At 39.8% G+C, this 22,972-nt stretch overlaps 1 protein-coding gene across 1 annotated transcript in view; it reads left to right on the top strand.

Annotated features, from left to right (window-relative positions):
• Nucleotides 1-3,474: 3,474 nt before the first annotated feature.
• Nucleotides 3,475-22,972, top strand: part of LOC135092934 (glutamate [NMDA] receptor subunit 1-like) — a 66,775-nt gene continuing 47,277 nt past the window's right edge. The window contains exons 1-3 of the mRNA XM_063991737.1: nucleotides 3,475-3,728; nucleotides 9,894-9,994; nucleotides 20,626-20,716. Of these exons, the coding sequence (XP_063847807.1) occupies nucleotides 3,678-3,728; nucleotides 9,894-9,994; nucleotides 20,626-20,716 (243 nt within the window). The 5' untranslated portion in view covers nucleotides 3,475-3,677. The remainder of the gene's footprint in view (nucleotides 3,729-9,893; nucleotides 9,995-20,625; nucleotides 20,717-22,972) is intronic.

Below are 22,972 nucleotides of genomic sequence, written 5' to 3'. Positions count from 1 at the left end.
CAGTGTAGAAGAGGGGGACAGTTGAGTGTCATTGAAGAAGAGGGGATAGTTGTCTGGAAGATTGTGTCGAGTTGATAGATGGAGGAATTGAGTTTTTGGGGCATTGAACAATACCAAGTTTGCTCTGCCCCAATCAGAAATTTTAGAAAGATCAGAAGTCAGGCGTTCTGTGGCTTCCCTGCGTGATATGTTTACCTCCTGAAGGGTTGGACGTCTATGAAAAGACGTGGAAAAGTGCAGGGTGGTATCATCAGCATAGGAGTGGATAGGACAAGAAGTTTGGTTTAGAAGATCATTAATGAATAATAAGAAGAGAGTGGGTGACAGGACAGAACCCTGAGGAACACCACTGTTAATAGATTTAGGAGAAGAACAGTGACCGTCTACCACAGCAGCAATAGAACGGTCAGAAAGGAAACTTGAGATGAAGTTACAGAAAGAAGGATAGAAACCGTAGGAGGGTAGTTTGGAAATCAAAGCTTTGTGCCAGACTCTATCAAAGGCTGATATGTCCAAGGCAACAGCAAAAGTTTCACCAAAGTCTCTAAAAGAGGATGACCAAGACTCAGTAAGGAAAGCCAGAAGATCACCAGTAGAGCGGCCTTGACGAAACCCATACTGGCGATCAGATAGAAGGTTGTGAAGTGATAGATGTTTAAGAATCTTCCTGTTGAGGATAGATTCAAAAACTTTAGATAAGCAGGAAATTAAAGCAATAGGACGGTAGTTTGAGGGATTAGAGCGGTCACCCTTTTTAGGAACAGGTTGAATGTAGGCAAACTTCCAGCAAGAAGGAAAGGTAGATGTTGACAGACAGAGCTGAAAGAGTTTGACTAGGCAAGGTGCAAGCACGGAGGCACAGTTTCGGAGAACAATAGGAGGGACCCCATCAGGTCCATAAGCCTTCCGAGGGTTTAGGCCAGCGAGGGCATGGAAAACATCATTACGAAGAATTTTAATACGTGGCATGAAGTAGTCAGAGGGTGGAGGAGAGGGAGGAACAAGCCCAGAATCGTGATAGCAGTGGTGCCATCTGGTTGAAGTAGAGGAGGGAAAGAAGAAGAAGCAAAGTTATTGGAGATATTTTTGGCTAGATGCCAGAAATCACGAGGGGAGTTAGATCTTGAAAGGTTTTGACATTTTCTGTTAATGAAGGAGTTTTTGGCTAGTTGGAGAACAGACTTGGCATGGCTCCGGACAGAAATATAAAGTGCATGAGATTCTGGTGAAGGAAGGCTTAAGTACCTTTTCTGGGCCACCTCTCTATCATGTATAGCACGAGAACAAGCTGTGTTAAACCAAGGTTTAGAAGGTTTAGGACGAGAAAAAGAGTGAGGAATGTACGCCTCCATGCCAGACAATATCACCTCTGTTATGCGCTCAGCACACAAAGACGGGTCTCTGACACGGAAGCAGTAGTCATTCCAAGGAAAATCAGCAAAATACCGCCTCAGGTCCCCCCAACTAGCAGAGGCAAAACGCCAGAGGCACCTTCGCTTAGGGGGATCCTGAGGAGAGATTGGAGTGATAGGACAAGATAAAGATATGAGATTGTGATCGGAGGAGCCCAACGGAGAAGAAAGGGTGACAGCATAAGCAGAAGGATTAGAGGTCAGGAAAAGGTCAAGAATGTTGGGCGTATCTCCAAGACGGTCAGGAATACGAGTAGGGTGTTGCACCAATTTCTCTAGGTCATGGAGGATAGCAAAGTTGTAGGCTAGTTTACCAGGATGGTCAGTGAAGGGAGAGGAAAGCCAAAGCTGGTGGTGAACATTGAAGTCTCCAAGAATGGAGATCTCTGCAAAAGGGAAGAGGGTCAGAATGTGCTCCACTTTGGAAGTTAAGTAGTCAAAGAATTTCTTATAGTCAGAGGAGTTAGGAGAGAGGTATACAGCACAGATAAATTTAGTATGAGAATGACTCTGTAGTCGTAGCCAGATGGTGGAAAACTCGGAAGATTCAAGAGCGTGGGCACGAGAGCAGGTTAAGTCATTGCGCACATAAATGCAGCATCCAGCTTTGGATCGAAAATGAGGATAGAGAAAGTAGGAGGGAACAGAAAAGGGGCTACTGTCAGTTGCCTCAGACACCTGAGTTTCAGTGAGGAAAAGAAGATGAGGTTTAGAAGAGGAGAGGTGGTGTTCTACAGATTGAAAATTAGATCTTAGACCGCGAATGTTGCAGAAGTTAATGAAGAAAAAGTTGAGGGGGGTGTCAAGACACTTAGGGTCGTCGACGGAAAGGCAGTCCGACCTGGGGACATTTATGGTCCCCTCCCCAGATGGGGACTCCGAGGCTGGTGTAGGAGTCGCCATGATTTTAAAATTTTTTGAGTGAAGGGTGTGTGTGTTATTAGGTGCTTGTAGTTTTGTGTGGAGGAAGAGAGTTGTCTTTAGAGGGCAGGCTGTGACTACCCCCTTGTGTTGTGAGACACAAAGGGAAACGTTCAGTGAGGTCACAGCTGGGTTTAATGATAAGTTCACAGCACCCCCTGAACAGTGCTTTAGACCTCACTGGGAGTAATTATCGTTTCGGCAGGTGTCTACTGTGTGTGTGTGTGTGTGTGTGTGTGTGTGTGTGTGTGTGTGTGTTTATCTGTCTATCTATCTACCTATCTATCTATCTATCTATATATATATATATATATATATATAGAGAGAGAGAGAGAGAGAGAGAGAGAGAGAGAGAGAGAGAGAGAGAGAGAGAGAGAGAGAGAGAGAGAGAGAGAGAGAGAGAGAGAGAGAGAGAGAGAGAGAGAGAGAGAGAGAGAGAGAGAGAGAGAGAGAGAGATAGGTAAATAGATTGATAGAAACACACACACACACAAACACACACACACACACACACACACACACACACACACACACACACACACACACACAGAACAAAGAAAAGACAAAATACATTTTTTTTTACCCTCAACCTCACGTTACAAGTAGTAATTCGGAAGCAATCAGCGTAACATTTTGGGATTTTCGAAGAACTTTGATTAAGAACCTGGGGAATTCATGAGTTACAACACTATACGCTTCTTTTTGATGCTGAAAAATGTTAATTGAATACTGACCTTTGATAGAGTTAAGTTATTTAAATGTATTTATCACCATGTTAATGCCGTTTCAAGTACTTTGGCGACCAGTTTCCATACTCTTGGTGCGTGTATTTGATCATGGGGTTGCTCTCTCTCTCTCTCTCTCTCTCTCTCTCTCTCTCTCTCTCTCTCTCTCTCTCTCTCTCTCTCTCTCTCTCTCTCTCTCTCTCTCTCTCTCTCTCTCTCTCTTTTTGTTTATTTACGTATTTTATTATTTATTACATTTTTTTTATTATATGTATTAATCATTCTCTCATACGATCCACAAATCCATGAAAATAACAGTTGATAAAATATAAACTCTGATGGAGAAATTTCATTTTTTTTTTTTCAATTAATAAGTCAATGATGTAAGTGTACCCTACGCTCTGAGATGTAATTTAAACACACACACACACACACACACACACACACACACACACACACACACACACACACACACACACATGTCATATGACGCACTCTATACATCCACATACTAAATATTTAAAGATCATCTTCTTTAGCGCAGAATGGGACCGAACATTCCGATGACAGTTACGGCGCGTGAGTGACTGCACAGATAGGCAGTAGAGGAGCTGGAGACATGACGGCTGCCGGGACAGTTCTGCCTTGTCTCCGCATAGGGCTGGTCATAGTAAGTACATAAGAACATAAAAACATAAGAAGTAAGGGAAGCTGCAGGAAGCGACCAGGCTTACACATGGCAGTCCCTGTATGAAATATACCTACTTATTTCCATCTATTATCTCCATCGATAAACCCGTCTAATCTTCTCTTAAAGCTTCCTGATGCCCTTGCACTAACAACATGAATACTGAGTCATTTCCATTCATTTACCACTCTATTTGAGAACCAATTTCTTCCTATCTCCTTCCTAAACCTAATTTTTTTCAAGCTTGAACCTGTTATTTCTTGTTCTATCCTGGTTATTGATCCTAAGAATTTTGCTCACATCCCCCTTGTTATAACCCTTATACCACTTAAAGATTTCTATCAGGTCCCCTCTTAACCCATGTCTCTCTAAAGAATGTAGATTTAACAGCTTCATATCTTTCCTGTAATGTGTGGACCAGAACTGCACAGCATAGTCTAGATGAGGTCTGACCAGCGCCAAGTATAACTGGCCTCTATGCATTGCTTTCCTACACGGAGTTCAGAGCTAACTATAACTCCTAAATCTTTCTCGTACCCTGTACCTACCAGTTTCATTGTTTAATGTGTACCTAATGTGTGGGTTTCCTCTACATACGCTAAGTACTTTGCATTTGTTGATATTAAATTGCAGTTGCCATCTGTCCGTCCATTCATTCATCATACCTAAATCTGCCTGCAAGGCGATGGCATCCGATTCTGACCTGATTAATCTGTCTATCTTTGTGTCCCCAAATTTACTAATATCACTACTAATCCCACTATCCAGGTCATTGATATATATATTAGAAATAACAATGGCCCTAATACTGATCCTTGTGGCACCCCACTAATTACATGACCCCACTCGGATTTAGAGCCGTTTGCCTCGCCTTACACACGTGCATAGGCTTGTTCCAAAGGACTTAACTATCTGCCTATGTATGTATGCATGTATCTATCTATCTATCTATCTATTTATGTATCTATCTATCTATTTATCTATCTATCTATCTATCTATCTATCTATCTATCTATCTATATATATATATATATATATATATATATATATATATATATATATATATATATATATATATATATATATATATATATATATATATATATATATATATATATATATATATATATATATATATATATATATATATATATATATATATATATATATATATATATATATATATATATATATATATATATATATATATATATATATATATATATATATATATATATATATATATATATATATATATATACAAATTTGACTTGGTGAAACTGTAGGTACACAAGCAGACTCTGTTAAACATTACGAAAGTTATCCTATGTTCATTCATTGAGTCTAGGACACATCCCTTGTATGCGTCGGATGAAATATTGCAGTCTTACCGTCAGAGAGGGATTTTATCATTCTTTCGGTATGATCGGCTCGGCGACATGATGTGGTTAAAAGTGGATTCGAAGAAACATAAGCCTGAACTTATTATAATGACTTTTTTTTTTTTTAGTGAGTATGGTTGCAAATTAATAGGCCTGCAAGTTGGTGGCACGTGAATCGCCGCGACCACGTCAAGATGTACCGCCTGTAACGTCGCTCAAACAGAAATGCAGGATCCAACTTTGGCGTCTAGTAGCAAAAGCCGCAGACACCTGTGTCTGGGTGAGCGCACCGATGAAATCTTATCTGTTCATGTTAACGTTACTACTGCACCATTACAATATATATATATATATATATATATATATATATATATATATATATATATATATATATATATATATATATATATATATATATATATATATATATATATATATATATATATATATATATATATATATATGTATATCTTATGTAGGAGGGACACCAGCCAAAGCTGTCCCTTGAATATATCCAATGGTAAAAAAAAAAAAAAGCTCACTGAGATGCCAGTCCCCGAAGCGGAAGTCAAAAATTGAAGAAAAAGTGTCTAGAAATCTCCCTCTTGAAGGAATTTAAGTCATAGGAAGAAGCAAATACAGAAGCAGGCAGGGAGTCCCAGAGTTTACCAGAGAAAGGGATGAATGAATGAGAATAGTGGTTAACTCCTACATTAGGTGTACAGGATAGGGATGAGAGAAAAACGAAAGTCTTGTACAGTGAGGCCACTGGAGGAGGGGAGGCATACAGTTAGCAAGATCAGAAGAACAGTTAGCATGAAAATAGCGGCAGAAGATAGCTAGAGATGCAACATTGCGGCGATGAGAAAGAGGCTGAACACAATCCGTTAGAGGAGAGGAGTTGATGAGACGAAAAGCTTTAGATTCTACCTTGTCTAAAAGAGCGGTATGAGTAGAATCCTCAAAACATGTGAAGCATACTCCAAACATGACAAATAAGGCCCCTGTACAGAATTAGCAGCTGGGGAGATGGAAAAAAAACTGGTAGAGACGTCTCAGAACACCGAACTTCCTAGAAGTTGTTTTTGCTAGAGATGTGAAGCTTCGAGTTTAGATTATAAGAAAAGAACAAATTATGTTCAAAGTAGAAGAGGGGGACAGTTGAATGTCATTAAAGAAGAGGGGATAGTTGTCTAGAAGGTTCTGTCGAATTGATAGATGGATAAATAGAGTTTTTGACTCATTGAACAATACCAAGTTTGCTCTGCCCCAATCATAAATTTTAGAGAGATCAGAAAGCAGGCGTTCTGCGGCTTCCGTGCGTAATCTGCTTACTGACTGAAGGTTGGACATCTAGGAAAAGATGTGGAAAATTGCAGACAGGTATAATCAGCGTAGCAATGGATAGGACAAGAAGTTTGGTTTAGAAGATAACTGACGAATAATAGGAAGAGAGTGGGTGATAGGACAGAACCCTGAGGAACACCACTGTAAATAGATTTAGGAGAAGAATAGTGTCTATCTACCACAGCAGCAACAGAACGGTCAGAAAGGAAACTTGAGATGAAGTTACAGAGAGAAGAATAGAAGCCACTGAGGGGTAGTTTGGAAATCAAAGCTTTGCGCCTCACACTATGAAAAGATTTTGATGTCTTAGGCAACAGCAAAAGTTTCATCAAAATCTCTAAAGGAGGATGACCAAGACTCAGTAAAGAAAACCAGATCACCAGTAGAGCGGCTTTGGCGGAACCCATACTGGCGATCAGATAGAAGCTTGTGAAGTGATAGATATTTAAGAATCTTTTTGTTGAGGATGGATTAAAAAACTTTAGATAGCCAGGAAGTTAAGGCAATAGAACAGCAGTGAGGCCGTGGGAGGAGGGGAGGCATGCAGTTAGCAAGATCAGAAGAGCAGTTAGCATGAAAATAGCGGTAGAAGACAGCTAGAGATGCAACATTGCGGCGATGAGAGAGAAGCTGAAGACAGTCAGTTAGAGGAGAGGAGTTGATGAGACGAAAAGCTTTTGATTCCACCCTGTCTAGAAGAGCGGTATGAGTGGAACCCCCCCCCCAAAAAACATGTGAAGCATACTCCATACATGAACGGATAAGGCCCCTATACAGAATTAACAGGTGGGAGAGTGAGAGAAACTGGCGGAGACGTCTCAGATTATAAGTAAAGGACAGACCGAGGATGTCCACTGTAGAAGAGGGGGACAGCTGAGTGTCACTGAATAAGAGGGGCTAATTGTCTGGAGGTTTGTGTCGACTTGATAGATGGAGGAACTGAGTTTTTGAAGCATTGAACAATACCAAGTTTGCTTTGCACCTATCAGAAATTTTAGAAATATCAGGCGTTCTTTAGAAAGTCAGGCGTTCTGTGGCTTCCCTACGTGAAATGTTTACTTTCTGAAGGGTTGGACGTCTATGAAAAGACGTGGAAAAAAAAAAAGACGTGGATAGGACAAAAAGTTTGGTTTAGAAGGTCATTGATGAATAATGAGAAGAGAGTGGGTGAGAAGACAGAACCCTGAGGAACACCACTGTTACTAGATTTAGGAGAAGAACAGTGACTACCACAGCAGCAATAGAACGGACAGAAAGGGAACTTGAGATGAAGTTACAGAGAGAAAGATAAAAGCCGTAGGAGGGTAGTCTGGAAATCAAAGTTTTGTGCCAGACTCTATCAAAAGTTTTTGATATATCCAAGGCAACAGCAAAAAGTTTCACAAAAAAATCTCTAAAAGAAAATGACCAAGACTCAGTAAGGAAAGCCAGATCACCAGATTGTCGAACCCGTAAGGTTGTGAAGCAACAGATGTTTAAGAATCTTCCTGTTGAGGATAGATTCAAAAACTTTAGATAGGCAGGAAATTAAAGCAACAAGACGGTAGTATGAGGGATTAGAACGGTCACCCTTTTTAGGAACAGGCTGAATGTAGACAAACTTCCAGCAAGAAAGGTAGATGTTGACAGAGTTGAAAAAGTTTGACTAGGTAAAGTGCAAGCACGGAGGCGCAGTTTCGGAGAACAATAGGAGGCACCCCATCAGGTCCTTAAGCCTTCCGAGTCTTTAGGTCAGCGAGTGCATGGAAAACATCATTGCAAAAAAATTTTAATAAGTACCATGAAGTAGTCAGAGCGTAGAGGAGAGGGAGGAACAATCCTTTAATCATTCAAGGTAACGTTTTTAACAAAGGTTTAATCGAATAGTTCAGCTTTAGAGATAGATGTGATAGCAGTGGTGCCATCTGGTTTAAATAAAGGAGGGAAAGAAAGCGAAACAAAGTTATTGGAGATATTTTTGGCTACATGCCAAAGGTCACGAAGGGAGTTTGATCTTAAAAGATTTTAACACTTTCTATTAATGAAAGAATTTTTGGCTAGTTGGAGAACATATTTGGCGTGGTTCCAGGCAAAAATATAAAGTGCATGAGATTCTGGTGATGGAAAACTTCAATACCTTCTGTGGGCCACCTCTCTATCATGTCTAGCACAAGAATAGGCTGTGTTAAACTAAACCAAGGTTGGGTCGAGAAAAAAGAGTGAGTAATATACGCATCCATGTCAGACACTATCACCTCTGCTATACGCTCGGGTGTCTGTCACGGAAGCAGTAATCATTCCAAGGAAAATCAGCAAAATACCTCTTTAACTCCCCCAACTAGCAGAGGTAAAACGCCAGAGGCACCTCCACTGAGGGAAATCCTGAGGTGAGACTGGAGTGATAGGACAAGATACAGATATGAGATTGTGATCGGAGGAACCCATCGCATAAGCATGAAGGACTAATGCTTACGAAAAGGTCAAGAATGTTGGGTGTATCTCCAAGACGGTCAGGAATACGAGTAGGGTGTTGCACCAATTGCTTTAGGTCATGGAGTATAGCAAGGTTGAAGGCTAGACCACCAGGATGGTCAGTGAAGGGAGAGGAAAGCCAAATCTGGTGGTGAGCACTGAAGTCTCCAAGAATGGAGATCGCAAAAGGGAAGAGAAAGAATGTTTTCCACTTTGGAAGTTAAGTAGTCAAAGAATATCTTGTAGTCAGAGGAGTTAGATGAGAGGTATACGGCACACATAAAATTTAGTTTTAGAGTGACTCTGTAGTCGTAGCCAGATGGTGGAATACTCGGAAGATTCAAGAGCGTGGGCACAAGAGCAAGTTAAGTCATTGCGCACATAAACGCAACACCCAGCTTTGGATTGAAAATGAGGATAAAGAAAGTAGGAGGGAACATAAAAAGGGCTACTCTCAGCTGCCTCAGACACCTGTGTTTCAGTGAGGAAAAGAAGATGAGGTTTAGAAGAGGAGAGGTGGTGTTCTACAGATTTAAAATTAGATCTAAGACAGCGAATGTTGCAGAAGTTAATGAAGAAAAAGGTGAGGCGAGTGACAAGATACTTACGGTCGATACCAGAAGAGCAGTCCGACCTGGGGACATTTGTGGTCCCCTCCCCAGATAGGGACTCCGATGTTGGCCATGATAGTTTTGAATTTTGAGTGAAGAGTGTGTGTGTAATTAGGTACTTGTAGTTCTGTGTGAAAGAAGAGATTTGTCTTTAGAGGGCAGGCTGACTGTTCCCTTGTACTGTGTGACACAAAGGAAAACGTTCAGTAATGTCAAAGCTAGGTTTATTGCTATATATATATATATATATATATATATATATATATATATATATATATATATATATATATATATATATATATATATATATATATATATATATATGTATATAAGATGAGAATATTCTTTTATTCCAGTATTTTCCCTATATGACGTTCAACATAGTCGGTGAACCGCGGGACTATAGTGGCGTCATGATGGAAGTGAACAGCATCATCGCCGCTAAACTTAATAGATGGTGAGTCTTACAATCTGCAGAAGTACCAACTTTACATTTAATTTGCGCGCATGTAACACACACACACAAACACACACATACACGCACACACACACACACACACACACACACACACACACACACACACACACACACACACACACACACACACACACACACACACACACACACACACTCACACACACACACACACATAAATAACAATTAACATTGTTGATATTAAATGTTGGTATACAATATTTGTTTGATGGCATTTGTTGAACATCGTCGCTGTAAGGATGTTATATTTAGCAGGCAAGTTCATATTATCAGGCAACTTTCACTTTCATTGCATCACCCTGAATGGCAAATTTTAAAATCACTGTTGTGTGTATTTCACTTCTGCTTTACTACAGTTTCTAAGAAAAGGAATATAGAAGTGTTATGGTTTTATTTTACTTGAATAATTTTCCTTTTCTTTACTATAACTTGATATTTCCTTATCTCCAAAAGTTATTTATTTTATTTTATTTTATTTATTTATTTTTTTTTTACTAAATCCAGATTTTATTCGACTTTATTTCACCACATGTGGATTTTATTACACTATAACATTAATTAGTCAATAAAACACTACATCCCATCTTGAGTAAAATGTTTACTATATTTTTAATGTTCACTTAAGTTTCTATAGAAATATTCGTTCATAGTAAACTCTGAGCGTGATTGCATATCAAAGCTGTGTATGAGCAAGATCGCAAAAAACCTGAAAACTATTGATATTATTTCCAGACAACAAGTACGTATTTTGTATTTGGAGGATAATGAGAGAAAAAGTTCAGGCCACAACCAATGTATTTCTTCTGTGATGTGAATTATATATAGGCGAATGTGAGATTTAGGAATAGTATGGCTCAGTTAGCGGAAAAACAGACAAAATGTATAACTTTTTAAATTCACCAGCAGAGTTTAAAGTTGTGTTTGGCAATGCGTCACACTTGATCTTGAGCTCATTTAGGACCCACACAGCATTTGATATTACGCGAAAGGAAGCTGAATAAAGAGAATGTCATGAAAAAAAAATACATTTAGGGAAAAGCTAAAGGCTGATATAGGATTGACAGTGATGCCATCACCAATTACAATGAGGAAATCAGTATTACACAATCTATAGAAACATTCACTTGTATGAGCGTAGAAAACACCGTGTCAGACTTGGCAAGAGATATAGCCACTTGAAAGACACTTGATAGTGGAGTGTAACTATTCCTTTTTAAAAGTAGAACATATCTGAGAAATTGGCATATTACAGGCTGCATGATTGCTTTCATAACGTTATGGAAGACGGAGTTAAGGGACAAAAGCATCACACACAATAATCTCCATCTAATAAATGTATATATTTCGATTAAAATTACATAATAGCATAAACTCATAAAAGACATTGTATTTCAGCAATCATCAAGCTTATATGAAAATGATCTGACTAGTTGTCTTAAGCTTATTATATATGTATATATATATATATATATATATATATATATATATATATATATATATATATATATATATATATATATATATATATATATATATATATATATACTCGTATATATGGAAGACCACTATGACGGTAACAGGTATCACTTATTACCAGATATATATATATATATATATATATATATATATATATATATATATATATATATATATATATATATATATATATATATATATATATATATATATATATATATATATATATATATATATATATATATATATATATATATATATATATATATATATATATATATATATATATATATATATATATATATATATATATATATATATATATATATAGGTTTGGAAGTTAAGTATTCAAAGAATGCCTTATAGTTAGAGGAGTTAGGTGAGAGGTATACAACACAGATAAATTTAGTTTGAGAGTGGATCACTCTTAAACTAAATTTATCTGTGCTGTATACCACTCACCTAACTTCTCTAACTATAAGAAATTCTTTGACTACTTAACTCTTAAAGTGAAGCTCAGTCTGACCCTTTTAGATTTTAGAGATTTTAGGAATCTTCATTCTTAGAGACTTCAATGTTAACCACCAGCTTTGATTTTCCTCTCCCTTCACTGACCATCCTGGTGAACTATCCTTCAACTTTGCTATCCTTCATGACCTAAAGCAATTAGTGCAACACGCTCCTCGTATTCCTGACCGTTTCGGAGATATGCCCAACATTCTTGACGTTTTCTTAACCTCTAATCCTTCTGCTTTTGTTGTTACCCTCTCTTCTCTGTTGGGCTCCTCCGATCACTATCTGCACCCTCCGATCATATTTGTATCTTGTGCTATCGCTCCAATCTTTCATCAGGATTCCCTAACCGGAAGTGCCTTTGGCAGCGGAGGTGAATTTGGCAGCACCAATTCCCCGGCACCACACAGGCTAACAGGAAGCAACTCACCTCCCAGTCACATTCCTGCATGGCGACTGCTGTGCTGCTGTGTCTTTCAAAACTGCAACGGGATACGTAACCCCATCAATCTCAACCCTTACATAAAAATAGACAGCACCAGTCCAACTCAGACCTCACAGGGAACGGTGATGTAACAACAGATGAATGGGCGGCCACATCGGCCTTTCCACCTTCGCGACTAAAGCACATAAAACACAGCCCGGATCTCATCACCCTCCTGGTCCGGACCCTGGGACACAATCAATCCACCGTCTTCTGGGCGCCTTGGAAGCTGTGACGGTTATTAATTTGGGACAATTAAATATGAAGTCTCCCATACTTTTATAATAATACACATGGGTTGTACACTGTACCTGAGAGTGCTGTGTTGCATGCTCCCAGATTGTCTCCGCCGTGGGCCATGTGGAGACATTACCTTCGGGGTTGACTCGTCCCGAATTCTTACTGGAGCCACTATTATAACGTGGACTCCCAGCCAAACTGGTGCCGGTCGCATCACCAGACACAAGATCACCAGTCTCACCAGAAGTACCACCAATCGACCACGGTACAGGCCGGTGCACCAACACGTGGTCATTTCCCCATGTAGCTGCCTCCTTCAAGATCTCAAACCTTTTCTCGCGAAGTAGCGGTACTAACTCCTTCTCGGCCACATTAACAAACTGTTCCATTACCATGAATTAATTTAACTCATGGTAGGAGTGGCCTGCTCGCTAGCAATCCACTTTTCAAATGTCTCACTCCAGATAGCGAGCAGAATCAAGGCAGGAGTCACTGGGCCTCTTCATCTCTCCGTAGAACTGCAGCCTATACGTCTCCTGGCGCAGCTCATACGTTCTCACACACCTCCAAGGCCTTACTCTTTAACATATTCAACAAGGCCAACCCATCTCTCCTGAGGCCAATCAAATTATGAAGCTTTCTCCTCAAATCTCCTAAACCACTGCGTCACCTTCTTTTCATTGAGCTCAAGAATCAATTTCAAGTTCCTCACCATCTGGCTTTCCACTGTATCCCCCTTAACTCCTTTTCCCCTCCTCAAACCATGAGGTGAATTAACTTCATTTTGAGTCTTCTGCAACTCAAATATCCCATTCTTCTCTGCCTCCTCTGTCTCATAGATTATCACCTTCTCCTTCTCTGCTTCTAGCAGTTTCAGCTCTTTCTCCTCTCTCTCAAGCCTCCTGGTTTCTCTAGCCTCCTCAGTCTTCGATCTCCTTTCCTCAGCTCCCAATTCAAGCCTTCTTAATTCTTTCTCCCTCTTATCCTCCAATATCTTAGCTTCTCTAGCCTCATCCAGCTCCAATCTCCTCATTTCCAATTTAAATCTCACCTTCTCAAACATGCCTTCGGTCTGGGAGAAGGCACCAACGGTACGGGCAAGGCTAACACATCTGTAGACGTTGTGTGTGGGACTAGGTGTCTTCACACCAAATTGTGCCAAATCTAAACTCCTGCTCCCAGCAGAGGCAGGGGACTTAGTTCGCAAGTCATCCCAGCTACCAGCCTTGTCCTCCATAGCTTACACTAAATGTGAGCACACACAAGACAATGAAACAAACAACAAACCGTTTTCCCCACGTGGTAACGAAGCTCCCTGCGATCCTGGCAAAGACACCATTTTCTGTTACGACCACAAATCCCTGCCCCTTCACAAAGCAGCCGCATCTGGATTACCTTCCCTAGGCTACCTCCTGCATGGACTCAGTGCAGAGATGGGTGTACAGAGTCCCTTGTGACTCCTGCACCCTTTTCACAACAGTCGTAACTCCAGGTCACACTAAGTTTAGGTCGCCAGTCTATTTTACCAACCGGCAGACAAGGGAAATACTCAAAACAGCACTTAACCCCCAAAGCTACGAAAGAATTGAGCCCCACGTCTTGGGAAAACAGTTAACATATAATAACACGTATATGGTCGATGTATAATACCCCATTGGACTTTTGCCCTCTGTAACAGTTCTCCCACTGTCCTGAGGAGGGAGTAAATTTCACTGCACAACTAATCACTTAGGTCCTCTGCGGCTGAACTGCATCATCCCGCAGTAGCATTTAAGACAAAACAGGGTCACTAACAAGAGGCATAAAAAAATACAGCAAGAAGAGTGCCCATGCATACAAAGGAGGGTCAGTCACTGCTTGCTGCACAAGAACTCAGTCTGGACACGCACACACACAGCCAAGGAGTCACTTCCCTGGGTATAGTGTGTGGTATACACAGCTACCCTTACTAGCAGACTACTATGAAGAATCTTATTCCATATAAGCAGGCTGGGGCGTACGGCCCATAATAACTCACTTATGCTCTTAAGGCAACTGACCCAGCTAACTATTATCCTGCCCTAGTCTCCATTAAATATTAGAGTTCGTCTCAGTACGTCTGCTTCTTCTAAGTGCTGGGTAGTGTCTGTCGAAAACCTCTCTCTCCCTCTGCTCGTAAGGAAAGGCTGTACAAGGAGCGGGGTTGGGGGGAAAGGGGTGGTAGAGCGACACACACACACACACACACACACACACACACACACACACACACACACACACACACATACAGACACTCACCCACACACCGCTCCCAGCACGGTCTTACTTGAATAAAACACTTTACTTTTAAATATTCTACTGATTGAACTAGAGGGGCTATATGAATATTGATTACTTCATTGTCAATGGTAACTCTTTTACTAAATACTAGGTGAGTCTCAAATTAAATGGAAAAGAGGAAGTAAGGAAATTTATGTGGTGAATATAAGCTATTGCACATATAAATCTCTTATGAGTTTCAGGCTGAATATCTATGTGACCAGAACGCATCAAGTCTCATCTCTGGCTTTCTCTCTCTCTCTCTCTCTCTCTCTCTCTCTCTCTCTCTCTCTCTCTCTCTCTCTCTCTCTCTCTCTTGTTATGCTTTTCTCATGCGTTCTTACTACTTTCTTCATTTTGTATCGTGTTATCTCGCTGTACATTACAATATATATATATATATATATATATATATATATATATATATATATATATATATATATATATATATATATATATATATATATATATATATATATATATATATATATATATATATATATAAAATCTAAATGTGCCTATAAATTAATCAGTGGCCATGAATTCATCACTACCATATGCAATGACAGCAGTAATTATCTCTCTGTTTATGGGTTACCCCTAAAAAAAAAAAAACTCATGTCTTACCCCTGAAATTCCTCTCATATACTCCTCTGGGTATATATTTATATATATATATATATATATATATATATATATATATATATATATATATATATATATATATATATATATATATATATATATATATGATGGAGGAGGCAGTAGACACTTGCCGAAACGATAATTACTCCCAGTGAGGTCTAAAGCACTGTTGAGAGGGTGCTGTGAACTTATCATTAAACCCAGCTGTGTCTCACAACACAAGGGGGTAGTCACAGCCTGCCCTCTAAAGACAACTCTCTTCCTCCACACAAAACTACAAGCACCTAATAACACACACACCCTTCACTCAAAAATTCTAAAATCATGGCGACTCCTACACCAGCCTCGGAGTCCCCATCTGGGGAGGGGACCATAAATGTCCCCAGGTCGGACTGCCTTTCCGTCGACGACCCTAAGTGTCTTGACACCCCCCTCAACTTTTTCTTCATTAACTTCTGCAACATTCGTGGTCTAAGATCTAATTTTCAATCTGTAGAACACCACCTCTCCTCTTCTAAACCTCATCTTCTTTTCCTCACTGAAACTCAGGTGTCTGAGGCAACTGACAGTAGCCCCTTTTCTGTTCCCTCCTACTTTCTCTATCCTCATTTTCGATCCAAAGCTGGATGCTGCGTTTATGTGCGCAATGACTTAACCTGCTCTCGTGCCCACGCTCTTGAATCTTCCGAGTTTTCCACCATCTGGCTACGACTACAGAGTCATTCTCATACTAAATTTATCTGTGCTGTATACCTCTCTCCTAACTCCTCTGACTATAAGGAATTCTTTGACTACTTAACTTCCAAAGTGGAGCACATTCTGACCCTCTTCCCTCTTTCAGCTCTGTCTGTCAACATCTACCTTTCCTTCTTGCTGGAAGTTTGTCTACATTCAACCTGTTCCTAAAAAGGGTGACCGTTCTAATCCCTCAAACTACCGTCCTATTGCTTTAATTTCCTGCTTATCTAAAGTTTTTGAATCTATCCTCAACAGGAAGATTCTTAAACATCTATCACTTCACAACCTTCTATCTGATCGCCAGTATGGGTTCCGTCAAGGCTGCTCTACTGGTGATCTTCCGGCTTTCCTTACTGAGTCTTGGTCATCCTCTTTTAGAGACTTTGGTGAAACTTTTGCTGTTGGACCATATCATATTTTGCCTTGGACATATCAAAAGCCTTTGATAGAGTCTAGCACAAAGCTTTGATTTCAAAACTACCCTCCTACGGTTTCTATCCTTCTCTCTGTAACTTCATCTCAAGTTTCCTTTCTGACCGTTCTATTGCTGCTGTGGTAGACGGTCACTGTTCTTCTCCTAAATCTATTAACAGTGGTGTTCCTCAGGGTTCTGTCCTGTCACCCACTCTCTTCTTATTATTCATTAATGATCTTCTAAACCAAACTTCTTGTCCTATCCACTCCTATGCTGATGATACCACCCTGCACTTTTCCACGTCTTTTCATAGACGACCAACCCTTCAGGAGGTAAACATATCACGCAGGGAAGCCACAGAACGCCTGACTTCTGATCTTTCTAAAATTTCTGATTGGGGCAGAGCAAACTTGGTATTGTTCAATGCCTCAAAAACTCAATTCCTCCATCTATCAACTCGACACAATCTTCCAGACAACTATCCCCTCTTCTTCAATGACACTCAACTGTCCCCCTCTTCTACACTGAACATCCTCGGTCTGTCCTTTACTTATAATCTGAACTGGAAACTTCACATCTCATCTCTAGCTAAAACAGCTTCTATGAAGTTAGGTGTTCTGAGACGTCTCCGCCAGTTTTTCTCACCCCCCCAGCTGCTAACTCTGTACAAGGGCCTTATCCGTTCATGTATGGAGTATGCTTCACATGTCTGGGGGGGTTCCACTCATACTGCTCTTCTAGACAGGGTGGAATCAAAAGCTTTTCGTCTTATCAACTCCTCTCCTCTAACTGACTGTCTTCAGCCCCTCTCTCACCGCCGCAATGTTGCATATCTAGCTGTCTTCTACCGCTATTTTCATGCCAACTGCTCTTCTGATCTTGCTAACTGCATGCCTCCCCTCCTTCCGCGGCCTCGCTGCACAAGACTTTCTTCTTTCTCTCACCCCTATTCTGTCCACCTCTCTAACGCAAGAGTTAACCAGTATTCTCAATCATTCATCCCTTTCTCTGGTAAACTCTGGAACTCCCTGTCTTCTTCTGTATTTCCACCTTCCTATGACTTGAATTCCTTCAAGAGGGAGGTTTCAAGACACTTATCCACCAATTTTTGACCACTGCTTTGACCCTTTTATGGGACTGGCATTTCAGTGGGCATTTTTTTTTATTAGGTTTTTGTTGCCCTTGGCCAGTATGCTTCCTACATAAAAAAAAAAAAAAAAAATATATATATATATATATATATATATATATATATATATATATATATATATATATATATATATATATATATATATATATATATATATATATATATATATATATATATATATATATATATATATATATATATATATATATATATATATATATATATATATATATATATATATATATATATATATATATATATATATATATATATATATATATATATATATATATATATATATATATATATATATATATATATATATATATATATATATATATATATATATATATATATATATATATATATATATATATATATATATATATATATTTAACATATAAAAATTATGGAAGTTTGCCTACATTCACCCTGTTCCTAAAAAGGATGACCATTCTACTCCCACAAACTACCTTCTTATTGCTTTAATTTCCTACCTATCTAAAGTTTCTGAATCTATCCTTAACAGGAAGATTCTTAAACATCTATCACTTCACAACCTTCTATCTGATCGCTAGTATGGGTTCCGACAAGGCCGCTCTACTAGTGATCTTCTGGCTTTCCTTACTAAGTCTTGGTCATCCTCTTTTAGAAATTTTGGTGAAACTATTGCTGTTGCCTTGGATATATCAAAAGCTATTGATAGAGGCTGTCACAAAGCTTTGATTTTCAAACTACCCTCCTACGGCCTCTATCCTTCTCTCTGTAACTTCACCTCAAGTTTCCTTTCTGACCATTCTAATGCTGCTATGGTAGACTGTCACTGTTCTCCTAAATCTATTAACAGTGGTGTTCCTCAGGGTTCTGTCCTATCAGCCACTCTCTTCATGTTATTCATCAATGACCTTCTAAACCAAACTTCTTGTCCTATCCACTTCTGTATTGATGATATCACCCTGCACTTTCCCACGTCTTTCCATAGGCGTCCAACTCTTCAGGAAGTAAACATTTCACGCAGGGAAGCCACAGAACGCCTGACTTCTGATCTTTCTAAAAATTTCTGATTGGGGCAAAGCAAATTTGGTATTGTTCAATGTCTCAAAACTCAATTCCTCCATCTATCAACTCAACACAACCTTCTAGACAATAATCCCCTCTTCTTCAGTGACACTCAACTCTCCACCTCTTCTACACTGAACATTCTCAGTCTGTCCTTTACTTATAATATGAACTGGAAACTTCACGTCTGATCTCTAGCTAAAACAGCTTCTATGAAGTTAGGTGTTCTTAGACGTCTCCACCAGTTTTTCTCACCCCCCAAGCTGCTAATTCTGTACAAGGGCATTATCCGTCCATGTATGGAGTATGCTTCATATGTCTGGGGGGTATTCCACTCATCTCGCTCTTCTAGACAAGGTGGAATCAAAAGCTTCTCGTCTTATCAACTCCTCTCCTCTAACTGACTGTCTTCAGCCTCTCTCTCATCCCCGCAATGCTGCATCTCATGCTGTCTTCTACCGCTATTTTCATGCTAACTGCTCTTCTGATCTTGCTAACTGCATGCCTCCCCTTCTCCCGCAGCCTCGCTGCACAAGACTCTCTTCTTTCTCTCACCCCTATTCTGTCCACCTGTCTAATGCAAGAGTTAACCAGTATTCTCAGTCATTCATCTCCTTCTCTGGTAAACTCTGGAACTCTCTGCCTGTTTCTGTATTTCCATCTGACTATGACTTGAATTCCTTTAAGAGAGAGGTTTCAAGATACTTATACTTCAATTTTTGACCACCGCTTTGGACCCTTTTCTGGGACTGGCATTTCAGTGGGCTTTTTTTTTTTTTTTGTTGCCCTTGGCCAGTGTTCCTATTAGAATTATATATATATATATATATATATATATATATATATATATATATATATATATATATATATATATATATATATATATATATATATATATATATATATATATATATATATATATATATATATATATATATATATATATATATATATATATATATATATATATATATATATATATATATATATATGATAGAGTCTTGTGCAGCGGCCTCGCTGCACAAGACTCTATTCTTTCTCTCACCCCTATTCTGTCCACCTCTCTAATGCAAGAGTTAACTAGTATTCTCAGTCATGCATCCCCTTCTCTGGTAAACTCTGGAACTCTGCCTGCTTTTGTATTTCCACCTGACTATAACTTGAATTTCTTTAAGAGGGAGGTTTCAAAACACTTATCCTTCAATTTTTGACTATCGCTTTGGACCCTTTTCTGGGACTGGCATCTCAGTGGGCTTTTTTTATTGTATTTTTGTTCCCCTTGGCCAGTGTTCCTCCTAGAATTATATATATATATATATATATATATATATATATATATATATATATATATATATATATATATATATATATATATATATATATATATATATATATATATATATATATATATATATATATATATATATATATATATATATATATATATATATATATATATATATATATATATATATATATATATATATATATATATATATATATATATATATATATATATATATATATATATATATATATATATATATATATGCATTTTCTTATTTCTCTTTCAGCATTGAGTATGTGATTGCTGAACATCCCACAGGCGGTGTTCAAACTGCCAATGGTTCTTGGATTGGCGCTGTGGGACTTCTGCTGGACCATGTATGATAACTTGTACATAACGTCTGTCCGCCTATGGGCCGTATTCTGAGACACTGCCCAGCACCTTCACAATATATAAAATGTTCTGCTTAAAGTTCCACGGCATTGGTTCTGGTGACCAATGAACATAAGTAGGAGGAGAAACACTGCTAATCATTCCTGCGACTTTTTGAAAAGTCATGGTAAAAGAGGAAAGCATTTCAAAATACAGGCCTGTATCATATGTAGTTTACGAGTATAGTACATACTCTCTCTCTCTCTCTCTCTCTCTCTCTCTCTCTCTCTCTCTCTCTCTCTCTCTCTCTCTCTCTCTCTCTCTCTCTCTCTCTCTCTCTCTCTCTCTCTCTCCTTATGTATACAAATTACTTCAGTTTACAGAGTTGATGTATATCTGATGATTACCGCTTTCGACTATGTTCGGGGACCGGCAGTTTTGTTACCCTCCCCTTCCTATATAAAAAAAATAATACAGAATTATTACAATTTAGGCTAAAGAAGCCACTGTTAATTTCTTCTGTCTGAAAGCTTGTCTCCGTTCTGTCTATAGTGAGCCCCCAGCACTTGCCTACATGGCAACAAAGGCGATCCATCAGCCTATGTAACTATTGATGAACTGTCTTTGTTGATGCTACGTTCTGCACTTGGGCTAAAGCAACCCCAGTGGCACGGGTAGCGGCTCTGGTGGTGACCTCAGCCTGTCAGGTAGGATACCGGCAAGACTGCATATGAGCCACCCGCTGCTTCTGCCCCTTGAACATGACGGCGAGGCCCGCCACGTCCCACTGGTTCTGAAGAGTGTGCGGTGCAGGGTGAAGACCGAGCTCACTGTCCCTGATGAACCTGTACCTTGTGCAGGAAAGCGAGATGCTGATTGCACAGCCCCAAACCAGGCAGGCATGTTCCAGGAGGAGCGGACTTGCTCCTTGTAGACAACTATAGTTCTTTGGCGTTGAGAAGGTAAGAGATTCTCCTCAGGGATGCCAGCTTCCCCGAGGCCTCTCTGGCGAATCGATCCACGTGGGTCTTGAAGATTAATTGTCTCCAGCACTTTACTCAGCACAGGCAGCAAGGACACTGGTCTATAATCCTTTGCCTCTGTTTTTGAGTTTCCTTGTGTAGAGGTACCACAATATTCCCTTTCTACATTTTAAGGCAGTGATTAAAGAGTGAATCGAGGGGGCACGCCAGCTTTGCCGCACACTGGCGTAGAACGCGAGGACTGATGTCCTGTGGCCCCATCTCTTTTTTTTTCTCATCCAAGTTTTCGAGAATCGCTCTCACTTCCATTTCATTTGTGGGCACTGTCACTAGTGTTTCTTGCTCTATTATAGGGAATAGCGGAGATGGTCTTTCGGAGTCGGGGATGCACATCTTTTCAGCGATGTGCTTGGCCAGGAGGCCCGCCTTGTCACGAGCAGTGTGGGTAATGCTGCCCCTGCAGCATTACCCACACGGGACAGAGGCGCCCCGCATCTCACCCTGCTGGTCCTTGACAAGGCTTGACCACAACCAAACTGGCCTCCCCTTAACTTACGCTTGAGGTTCGCTCTTCACCTCTCCACTGCCCATTTTTTGCGTTGTATTAATGTGTTCTGTAGCTTCTCGGTGTCTTAACTTGTTCTTGACGGTAGGGTATCTATTAATAGCACGCCAGGCTCGAAACTTGGCATCAAAGGCAACGCAGCACGCAGGTCGAACCAGGGCTGGTCTGATTTTTTTATTTCCTGGTCCGAGTGTGGCACTCAGCGGACCTACAGAGCGTGGAGCAGCTCGGTGAGCCGCCTTACCTGATGGTTGGCGTCGCCACGTAGGACGTCTCCCTAGTCTATGACCCTCAGGGCGGCACAGAGGGCATCCCAGTTGGCGGCCTCCCAGTTCCAGAGGGTATGCTTGAGGCTCTCCTCATGTGGTGTTCTAGACTGTACTCTGGTGAGAACAACCATGTGGTCTGAGGTGCCCACAAAGTCGAGTGGAAAATACTGTACTGTGTGGGGAGCAAGATCTGTCACTACTTGGTCCAGGAATGACTCAGACCTGTGCATGGGGAACGTAACATAATTGTACATGTTGCGTACAACCAACAGAGTTACTCGTAAAAGCGTCCCTTACCGGGTGCTGGTTCAGATCGCCATTCACTACCACTGTCACATTGACCGTCATGAAAGTGTTCAGGTTTTCTGACAGGTAGTTTAGTAATACTGTTCCCTGTGATGGAGGCCGATAGCAGTCCACACACAACAAACCTTTCCCCTTGCT

This window comes from Scylla paramamosain, chromosome 41 (assembly GCF_035594125.1).
Source record: "Scylla paramamosain isolate STU-SP2022 chromosome 41, ASM3559412v1, whole genome shotgun sequence".
NCBI lineage: Eukaryota > Metazoa > Arthropoda > Malacostraca > Decapoda > Portunidae > Scylla > Scylla paramamosain.
This window is presented reverse-complemented; position numbering and strand designations above follow the sequence as displayed.